This window comes from Arachis ipaensis, chromosome B10, assembly GCF_059453495.1.
Source record: "Arachis ipaensis isolate K30076 ecotype BB chromosome B10, ASM5945349v1, whole genome shotgun sequence".
In the NCBI taxonomy this organism is placed as follows: domain Eukaryota; kingdom Viridiplantae; phylum Streptophyta; class Magnoliopsida; order Fabales; family Fabaceae; genus Arachis; species Arachis ipaensis.
The window spans coordinates 19,743,310-19,753,292 of record NC_142435.1 but is presented as its reverse complement, the minus strand read 5'-3'; the positions used below and the strand labels follow the sequence as shown (position 1 = coordinate 19,753,292).

General features: G+C 33.0%; 2 protein-coding genes across 2 annotated transcripts; one reads left to right on the top strand and one right to left on the bottom strand.

Moving 5' to 3' along the window:
* Positions 1 to 1,161: 1,161 nt before the first annotated feature.
* Positions 1,162 to 5,300, top strand: LOC107622520 (ras-related protein RABH1e). Its single transcript, XM_016324451.3, has 6 exons — positions 1,162 to 1,508; positions 3,076 to 3,146; positions 3,255 to 3,343; positions 3,701 to 3,812; positions 4,108 to 4,198; positions 4,476 to 5,300. Exons 1-6 carry the CDS (start codon positions 1,392 to 1,394, stop codon positions 4,617 to 4,619), a joined length of 624 nt encoding a protein of 207 aa, XP_016179937.1. The 5' UTR covers positions 1,162 to 1,391; the 3' UTR covers positions 4,620 to 5,300.
* Positions 5,301 to 5,657: 357 nt separating this feature from the next.
* Positions 5,658 to 9,652, bottom strand: LOC107622518 (adenine deaminase). The gene is made up of 7 exons (XM_016324448.3): positions 9,297 to 9,652; positions 8,689 to 8,800; positions 8,536 to 8,594; positions 7,452 to 7,733; positions 7,166 to 7,241; positions 6,414 to 6,522; positions 5,658 to 5,887 (listed from the first exon to the last, which is right to left on the bottom strand). The coding sequence occupies exons 1-7, from the start codon at positions 9,318 to 9,320 to the stop codon at positions 5,812 to 5,814; spliced, it is 738 nt and encodes a 245-aa protein (XP_016179934.1). The 5' UTR covers positions 9,321 to 9,652; the 3' UTR covers positions 5,658 to 5,811.
* Positions 9,653 to 9,983: the final 331 nt, after the last annotated feature.

Here is a 9,983-nt window from a genome sequence, read left to right as displayed (position 1 = left end):
AAGGTCGAGTTTCATTTGGGTTTAATTAAATATTTTCGACAGAAAATTTTAAATTACAGACGGATTTTCCGTCTGTAATAATTTAATGAAACGCAGCGTTTTGTCTATTTAATTACAGACGAATTTTCCGTCTGTAACCATTTTTCACGGAAAAAAATTATTTTTACTGACGAAATTATCGACGGATTTTGTTTTACGTCTGTAATTTATGCTAATTCATTTTTTTTGTTTTCCGACAAAAATCTCTCTGAAATTTCGTTTGTATTTTCGTGGGATAAAATCCGTCGGAAATATCCGTCTGTAATAACTAGTTTTCTAGTAGTGTTTGACTCATCCGATCTAATTTTGGGCCAAATTTCTCGAAATTGGTATCAAAATTCTCGTTTTAAAGAGCTCTATACCTATTTTGATATTAGTTTTGCATTTTTAATTTTCCTAATTAAAATCCAATTTATTGACTAATTATTCGCTAATTTTACGGGGTTTACACTTCCAACCTTGTATAGTTATATATGTCGAGGCATAATTAAATACATGTATAATTTTTTTTGTATTATCAATATAAAATTAAATTCTTTATTTTATTAACTTCATTTAAAAGAATTATCACGATGACTCGTATTATTTTACTTTATACATTGTTTATTTGCCACTTTATTTTTCTCATAATATTTATCATTCCTTTATACAAAAATTATTATTAAATATCAATTATATACTTAAAATTATTGAAGATTTTTCTAATATTTTTTATTAGTTAAAGATTATTAATATTTATCGTAATAACTTTGTATTTAGCCAAAATAACAAATAGAAAGACACGAACTGAATATTTCTAGTAACTTAGCAATGGAGTTAGACTGCCCTGCTTTTTTGCTTCCATTTTGGTTGCTTCAATTAAGGGAAGGGATATAACTTATAAGTGCCCAAATGTAAGAAGGAAGGGGCAAAATTTGTCAAAATAAAATAATTAAAGAATAATACTACACATTTAAATTTTGTTATGAATAAAATTTAATTAAATTAAAAAATAAAATTTAAAATAACACTACACATAATTAATTTTTATTATGTTAGATATTTTTGTTGGACTTAGTTAAAAAAAAATTTAATGTGTATTATTATTCTTAATTAAAATAATAAAAAGAAAATGGCGGTGACACGGTCCTCTTCGTCGTGGTTGGCGCTCTCCACAGCCATATATAAAGCCATCAAACTTTGAATTGCGACCCTCCGGTCGTCGTCAACAATTTTCTGTCCCTTTCTTCTCTCTCTCTCTCTCTCTCTCTCTGAGAGAGGTTCAGATCCAGATCTGAAACCTAATCTCACTCTCCGTTACTCGCATTCGCGTAAACGATACATTTCCAAATCGATAATTCAAAAAGAAAAAAATGGCGACGGTGTCACCTCTCGCCAAGTATAAGCTCGTTTTCTTAGGCGATCAATCGGTTGGAAAAACCAGTATCATCACACGTTTCATGTATGACAAATTCGACACTACCTATCAGGTCCTTCACCATATTCTCGATCTTTTCAGGTTTTGGTTTTGTTTGATCATTCTTCAATGGTTTTCGTTGATCGGTTCTCAATTCAATTTGATCGGTTTATCAAACGTGAATGGTTTTGGTTTTGGTTTTGATTTTGCATTTCCCGTTGATCTCTTCTTCTTTGCGTAGTTTTGTGCGGATCAACCTGAATTAGAATAGTGTTTCCGTTTTCAAAAATTAGCCATTTCTGTGTATGCTCTGTTAGGAGTTAAGAATTAAGATCAGAATAAGTTCATGCTATTCATTGATCACTTAATACTGTATTTAATTGGAAAATAAGTATCAGAATGACTTTTGCTATGATTTTTAAGACCTGTTTATCTCACGTGATTAACTGTGATATCTTGAATCGTATTAAGAATTATTTTGTTCAGTTTAAGAGTTGTGAATTAGTACAGGTTAAGAAGTACATCCAAAACAAGAAACATAATTATGTTGTATGCATCATACATGATTCCCTGCCTAAAATATAAACAAGTTACTTGAACCTCAGACATGAAATCTTAAACTTTAAATATCAATAAACAAATATAGAACTCCAAATAATACGGTAAAGCAGTTAGGCATTAGTTACTCGTATATCTTGACTGTTCCTGCAAACTTGTGGTACATCCTAATAAAAATTCAGTGTAATACTCGTATATCTTGAACACGTATTATCCGCTGAGAACAGTGCAATACTCTTAGTTAACTTTCTTTTCTCCCTTTAGAACCATGTTAGTACTTTGAATATTCTGTTTGATAAGAATAATAGAGCAATGAAACATTTGGATAGGATGCATATGTCGTGAGTGGGTGAATGCAAGTTCTTGTTATGTCAAATTGACAACAAAGTAGTAGAGAACTCAGGGTGCATTCAATAACATCCCCTTAGTTCCTTTTATCTAATAATTAAAGTTTCTTCAACTTCTCAGTTTCTCTTATGAGAATTGGTCAAAAGCACTGGAAAAATAAAATCCTGAACTGCAAAATCCAGAAAAAAATTTCCCCAGCCTTAAGATGTGCTTTGCTGGCTTGCTCAGTTCTCAAATCAAGAAATTCTAATTATGTATCATCCAATTTAAACAACTAGGAATTATGGATATTCTGCAATTGTAACTTGTACTTTTCCCTGGCTCTTCCCCCTCGCCCTCACCAGGAGCAAAACACATTGTTGTTTGATATCGTTTTGATATAATCGAAGATTGATTTTAGCCGGGAGTTAGACCAGTTGCTTACAGATTGATATTGCATTAGCAATGCACGTATTGAAGTTTGAGTTAGACAAGTGCTGAAGTAGAGTAGAACTGCAAAAGAGACTGTATGTACTTGTAAAAATGTTTGAATTGTTATTATTTCGCTTGAAAATAGATTTACAGGGGTTGTTTCTATGTGTACTATATTTTGTGATGCTTCTTGTTTATATTAGTTATCTGAGATAGAATTTTGTCTTCCCTTTCATGCTATTTTCATTTCAACACTTTCATTTCCCTTGTCCTGCTACTACCTACTAGGCTCTTGACAACTTTCTTGATCATCTGATTTTCAGGCTACTATTGGCATTGACTTCTTGTCGAAAACAATGTACCTTGAAGATCGAACGGTTCGTTTACAGCTTTGGTAGGCTATGTTCCTCTTAAACTTGTTAGACAAGATCGTCCATTTTTGTTTTTTCCATTTTACCTATTCTTTGCATGTCTCTCAGTGTAGTGCATTTTAACTTCACAGGGATACTGCAGGGCAAGAAAGATTTAGAAGTCTAATTCCAAGCTACATAAGAGATTCTTCTGTTGCAGTTATTGTATATGATGTAGCCAGTGAGTAATGGTTTTTTTTCTTTTCCTCTTTGGTACTAGGATCAAGTCTAATTAACGAGGTCCTTTATGGATCATACATATTTTATTATGACATAATTTCTTCTTGTTATTTATGTATTTGAATTTTGAAGAAAAGATATTATAGCAAATGAATACATTCTTAAGCCTGGTTTTTAACTAACTGTTCTGTTCTTATTTTACAAAAAGCATGTGGTATGGAAACATCAGCTTTCTGTGTGTCTTTTGTTTTCTCTTTCTCTGTTAAGTTTGCATGTGGATCTGACGTGTATAAACAATCTATCAAGATTCAAATTAAATTATAAATATTAAATTCCTTAGCAAGTTGTTCTGATGCAGACCGGCAATCATTTCTGAACACTAACAAGTGGGTTGAGGAGGTACGTCAAGAACGAGGCAGTGATGTTATTATTGTCTTGGTTGGAAACAAAACTGATCTTGTTGATAAAAGGTTAGCAGTGAGATTCTAAATTTGGTCAATACTAATATACTATGTTGCAATGACTATTGTTCCATAAAAATATTGATAATTCACATGTTGTCTTTGCATTCTATGATGTGATTTAAGTTTTCATTTATTACCTAATTTACTTGGGTAACTGGGTAATTATGTTACAAAAAGTTATTGGTAATAGGTTAGATTATATTGTTGGTGGTGGTGGAAGAGGAGGCCAAACAGTGCTATTTTTGCAAATCAACAAATTTCTGTTTCAATTTATAGTGTCATTTTTTTTATACTTGAACAGACAAGTTTCTATAGAGGAAGGAGACGCCAAGTCTCGTGAGAGTGGAATCATGTTTATAGAAACCAGTGCTAAAGCAGGCTTCAATATCAAGGTAAAAATCAACGAATGCTCCCTGTAACCCTCATTTTTTTTTATAAAAGAAAAATATGAGCAACATACTTCTGATTATAATGTCTATGATCTTTACCATATCAATCTGGAAGAAAGATGGCATGTTTCCACTACTATTTTTTACGTAGAATAGGCCAGTCTAGAGATTTCAGTCGAGTTCAACTATGTTATTTCCTTTTTACATGTTCATTCCTTTGAGTTATTATTATTATTATTATTATCAATTCATGTATGTTGTCTGAATCCCAAACTTTCAGCCTTTGTTTCGAAAGATTGCTGCAGCATTGCCGGGGATGGATAGTATGTCTTCTACAAAACAAGAAGACATGGTTGACGTAAATTTGAAACCTACTGTGAATTCATCGCAGTCAGATCAACAAGGAGGAGGTTGTGCGTGCTAAAGAAACTCTGTTAACGAAGGTGCTAATATAAATCTATTAACTTGGCACAATTATTGGTTTGTATGCTTGTGCTGGTGGAAATGTTAAACGTGCATGATTATATTGGTGAGGGGGCAAATCGCAATATACACAAATCTGGTAGTTATTTATTTGATTTTATTTATTATTATACAGTTAGACCGTAGATGTAAGAGCACAGGTAATAAAGTACTAGTATAGAAATTTTGTTAGTGGTAGACATGAAGGAAGCACCGTTACCTCTGACGGCTTATGCGTGAAGAGAAAGCTTCAAACTGAAGGTTTGGTTAGAATTTCTAGAAAATGGTTACATGCTTAAATAGAGGAACGTTATATGTTCCACCAATGCTAGTTTATATATGAGGGTAAAATGCACTTTTATTCTTGATGTTCAGTCAATGTGCATTTTATCCTCAAAATTTTAGAAACAATGCATCAAACCCCTTGTGTTTATGAAGTGCACACCCCCAATGACAAACTATTGGAGAAGTGGTTGCAAAATGAAGATTTGACAATTTGGATGTAGTGCACAAAATTTAAGGGGTTAGAATGCATGTGTTCCAAATCAAAAGGATACAATGTACAATGCACATTGATTAAACTTTTGGACGTAAGTATGCATTTTCCCCTATAATAAAATAAGGACCTGTTAATTTTGATGAATTTCCGATTTTTTCTGAAGTTTAGACCCCTAAACAATTAATATTTGAACATAATCGTATGAGATCTATAGATGCATATCATACTAACGTAATCGAGCATAAAAGATAAGTAAAATGTTCACAACTATTATTTTACTCTTGTATATTGAGATTTTCATGCCCATCTTTGCGGAAAACTTGATCCATGGAAAAATAAATTTTCTCAATTTTTTTTTCTCAATTGATCCTGTAAAATATAATTTCTCACCATTCAGTCATACAAGATTTAACAATTGAGAAAAAACAAAAGTTGAGAATCTATTCCCTTTCAGGCAACTATAGTTTTATGATTTGGCGGATGATTCAATTAAAACTGGGGTTTTAGGAAAACGTAGACCTCAATCATCAAATCTTATCCCGAGCAACATTTTCAATATAACTTGAGTATCATAAGCACCCCTATTACAATTCAAAGTTCATATTAAACAGCCATGGAAGTTTACACGCACTTAAAGGCACCGAATATCAGAGCATCAACTAAGAAAGCCTTCAGCCTTTTGCCTAACCCTCAACGTCAGATATATCAAAATCAATGTTCCAAAGCTTGACCTGCAGGATATTGATCATTATGGTTAATGTTCATATAGAATAGATAACAATTTGCATTAAATGTCCGTTTCAGCTCAATCGGACCAAGTCCCGACACATTGTACTGCTGTATCAAACACAAGCCAACTGTACACCGTACTAAAATAATGCTAATTAATGTTCTTTCAGTGGTGGGTGTTTTGTTTTCATTCTTATCAGCCTCCTGGAAACATCAACATTTATTTTCATAAATTCACAACAGAGTGCTACATGTATAGCTTTAAAATATTTTGTTACAACTATGGGGGAAAAAAAAAAGAAACGTTTTACCAGGAAATGGAAAAAAAAAAATTCAGATAATAATAGATGAAGTTATATCAACTGATACGTCTATTTTATTATTTTACGGCAATTTTTATTTGAGCATGTCAAATAATCACATTGGTATATACTCAATAATATCCATCAATCAAATACTATGGAAGATATAAATTTACAGGGCAAGTAGATAACTTATTCTTTCATTGTCTAATCTGTTAGAACTTACAATATTGAAAACAGAAGAGCAACTTTTCTGGAATCAAACGAAGCTGCACGCTTATATCTTCTCCATCTGTTACTTGGTAAATCATGTAACTTCTCACTGACTGGTTTATCTGTTAATTAGAGATATAAAAGTTAAAAATGTATAGAAATCACCAATCTAGTTGATGTTGGAGAACATAAGCACATAAACACACTTGGTAGCTTAAACATCACAAAAAGGATTAGGATAAAAACATGGAAACTACGCTTTACCGAACTATGAAGGCTTCTCCATGTGATTAATCAGGAAATGCAAAAGGATTATAAGTAACTTATCCTTATCTTCAAGTTCAGATCAACCAAATGTTATTACCAGAGTCTTTAATATGTTTGATTAAATGCAAATGCAATGGGGCAATACCAACCTATCCATATTTACCACCTTGCAAAAGTTAACTATATGGTTAATCAATACTCTATAGCACATGTCAGTGACATCCAGATCCAATCACAAAAGAACATGTTTCAATAGTAAAGAGGGCATCTGTTCTTTGAGATGTGAGAGGATACATCTATTTATCTTGCTGCTTCTAGCACACATTTTTGTTATCATGCCACTGATTTGTATCACTTGGACAATATTTCTTTTCAGATCTAACTATTCCAACCGTCTGCTTACTTATTGTGTGCGAACTACATAATCATCTCCAGTAAAGAAAAACTATCATCTTATCTGAATTAAAATATCATGGTGACCAAGAATGTCAAACATACCTCTTGAATTGAAGCTCATCAGACTTTGCAGTTGCTTTCCACCTGATTTCAAACTTGATTCTCTCCACAGTACACTCTGCAATGTCGTGAAATATCAGTCCTGATACTCATAGAATTTGTGTCCTTGGTATATATATACCAAGAGATTCAAAATAATAATAAACAGAAATGAATGACAAAAAGAATGATCACTGCTCAAATATATCTGGAATTAATTGAACCCATCTATTCATTTATATTTTAGAGAACATCAATCAAGAACATAAGTTTATGAGAATTGACTTACAGTTGGGGAGTTCCCGGTTTTAAAAGTTTCAACACCCTCTTCATGGGATTCGGGTGAAACTGAGTTTCCATTCACACTAGGTATATCAATTACGCACTCAGAATACTCATCGCCTTTCATTTGAAAATCAAAGCAGTCTTGGCAATTTAGGTCAACATCTAAACAAGCCGAGCTTTTAGCTTGATCAGGAACCTGTAGGATGCTTAAGAAAGCTAGCGGCGAAGCATAATTTGCAGTTTCACCTTCCTCATGCAACATTGAAATGCTGTAAACATCTTGACCCTGTATTTATACAAGGACTTCACTTTTCAGAACATTGAGTCATATCCATCATTAATAACATAAAATTGATGAAGCACTTCAAATAAGAAAAACATGCAACACATTGGAAACTCATTCGATTTATACCAGTTCCTTTCCCCTTTCCCTTTTGGTCCTTGTATTTTACCAGTTTTAATTAAAAAAAAGAAAAAAGAAAAAAGTGCAGCTTTGGTGTGTCTTAAGCTTCATGAAACCATTTGAAATATATATATGGTTCAAAGTAATAAGGTGACTAAAATTAAACCAAAGTCAAACAGAAACCCAAAAGCTAAGTTCATTTTATGTTTAAACACCAAGGTAACAGCAATACAACAAATCCTTGTCCTACTAGGTGGAATCGGCTTCATGGATCAAATGATCAAATGATGCCATTGTGCTGTCCCTATCCACTACTTGGATCAAGGAAGATAACAGTAACCCAAAAAAAGAAAAAGTGAAGCATCACTGCATATATTTTGTAACCTTTGTTGCTCTGTTTTCAATCTTACTGTTCTAATACTCTAACATAGTGAATCATCACAAACCCATGAACCATCAATAATGAAATGCCAAAATGTAACAGTTTGGTTTTGTTTCTACTTTCTACTCACTGGCATGCCTTTATATAAAGCCTAACATTCAGTATTTTTTTTTCCGCCAATTTCATGCTTACCAACGAATAAGTAATAACTGTTCAGTCACATAAAGTTCACTACGTGAACTAAAAATTAAATTAGAAGGAAAAAAAAGGAACATTTAAATCACGCTAAACAGAAGAACCAACATGTGAACCGTGCAATCTGGCTGCATGTGAAGTCTCTTCAACCCGAATCGGCGGAACCTCTGAAATAAATTTAGAAAAAAAAAGAATAATAATAATAAAAAAGAATCGAGCACCATTGTAAAGTTATATTATGAATCTAGTAGAGTAAATTACCCAGAGGAAGCTGACGATTAAGGTCATCAACACCTGCTTTGAGTAACTTCAAACAAGAACAACCCACAGGTACATTCCCATTCACATTCCCTTCTCGAATTTGATGCTCTTTCTGCAAAACAAAATTCAACCATAAAAAAAAAAAAAAAAAAAAAAAAAAAAAAAAAACCAAAAAAGCAATGTCGGTTAGGAATGCAATTGAACAATGTGACTCATCAATTTAACCTTGAGTACGCGATCCGTTCAGTCAAAGTAAGACATTCAGCAAATCCAACTTAATGTACTCGAATTTTACAAAAAATGGCGAAAATCAATTAACATAATAACCTACAACATCAAATCGCGTCGTTTTCAGTTCACTTTCACACACACAAAACGCACGCGCGTGCGTGCAGAGACTTCTCCAGCTTTCGTTTTCGAATTAAAGCTGGAAAGTACCGCCACGCAACTCAACTCAACTCAACTTGCTCTTAGAAAGTAGTAGAAACGGAAACAAGTTGAGGTTGAGGCTCCGATTTAGTTCAAACGACGTGTCGTTTAGCTGGTGAACTCAAAATGCAGGTTGAAATTAGAGACATAAACGACAGAGGAAATGAAGGAGCGTTTACCGCGGTTGACGAATCGAGAGCCATTAGTGAAGTGCGGGTACCGTTTTGTTGTGTTTTTAGTGGCGGTTTGAGGAGAAGAGTAGAAGAGAACAAAATGTGAGTGTGATGGGTGAGGAAGTGAAGGTTACATTGGGAACGAGAGTGAAGAAGAGAAGGGAAGAAGGAAGGGAAATGGGTGTGTGAGTAGAAGACATGTAATGTAAGTAAGGAACGGTAAGAGAGGCTCTTGAATGCGACGTCTACTATAACGACAAAGAAAGATCAAACACACCCTTCAATCCTTCGTTGAATCTTCTTCTCTCTCTCTCGGCAGCACCGAGTGGGAGAGTGTCACCATTGTCGTGCCCATTATGCCCCCCGTGCTATTGTGCCTTTCCTTTTAGGTTATTATTTCTAATTTCCAATTTTATAATAATTATTAAAATTATATTCTGTATATTTATAATTATGTGGGGAAAAAGCATAGTGATACCTAATTGGCAGGAGAAGTTACTAACAATGGTCTATTTACAAACGGCTTGGATAATATTGAATTGGATTTAACTAACATATATATGCTTAAGTCACCAAAAAACTAACATATATATGCTTAGGACACCTAATAAAATTATTATTAATATTTTTTTAATTTTTTTAATAAATACAAAATAAATATATTAAAAATTTTACTTTTTATATTTTTAATAG

Excerpts from the sequence above, each read along its gene's own strand:
- LOC107622518 (XM_016324448.3), bottom strand. The coding sequence starts at position 9,320 with ATGGCTCTCGATTCGTCAACCGCG. Across the intron at positions 7,734-8,535 it reads CCAGATTGCACGGTTCACAT|GGTCAAGATGTTTACAGCAT; the intron begins GTTGGTTCTTCT and ends GTATAAATACAG. Across the intron at positions 6,523-7,165 it reads GATGAGCTTCAATTCAAGAG|ATAAACCAGTCAGTGAGAAG; the intron begins GTATGTTTGACA and ends TCTAATTAACAG.
- LOC107622520 (XM_016324451.3), top strand. The coding sequence starts at position 1,392 with ATGGCGACGGTGTCACCTCTCGCCAAGTATAAGCTCGTTTTCTTAGGC. Across the intron at positions 1,509-3,075 it reads AATTCGACACTACCTATCAG|GCTACTATTGGCATTGACTT; the intron begins GTCCTTCACCAT and ends TCTGATTTTCAG. Across the intron at positions 3,147-3,254 it reads ACGGTTCGTTTACAGCTTTG|GGATACTGCAGGGCAAGAAA; the intron begins GTAGGCTATGTT and ends TTAACTTCACAG.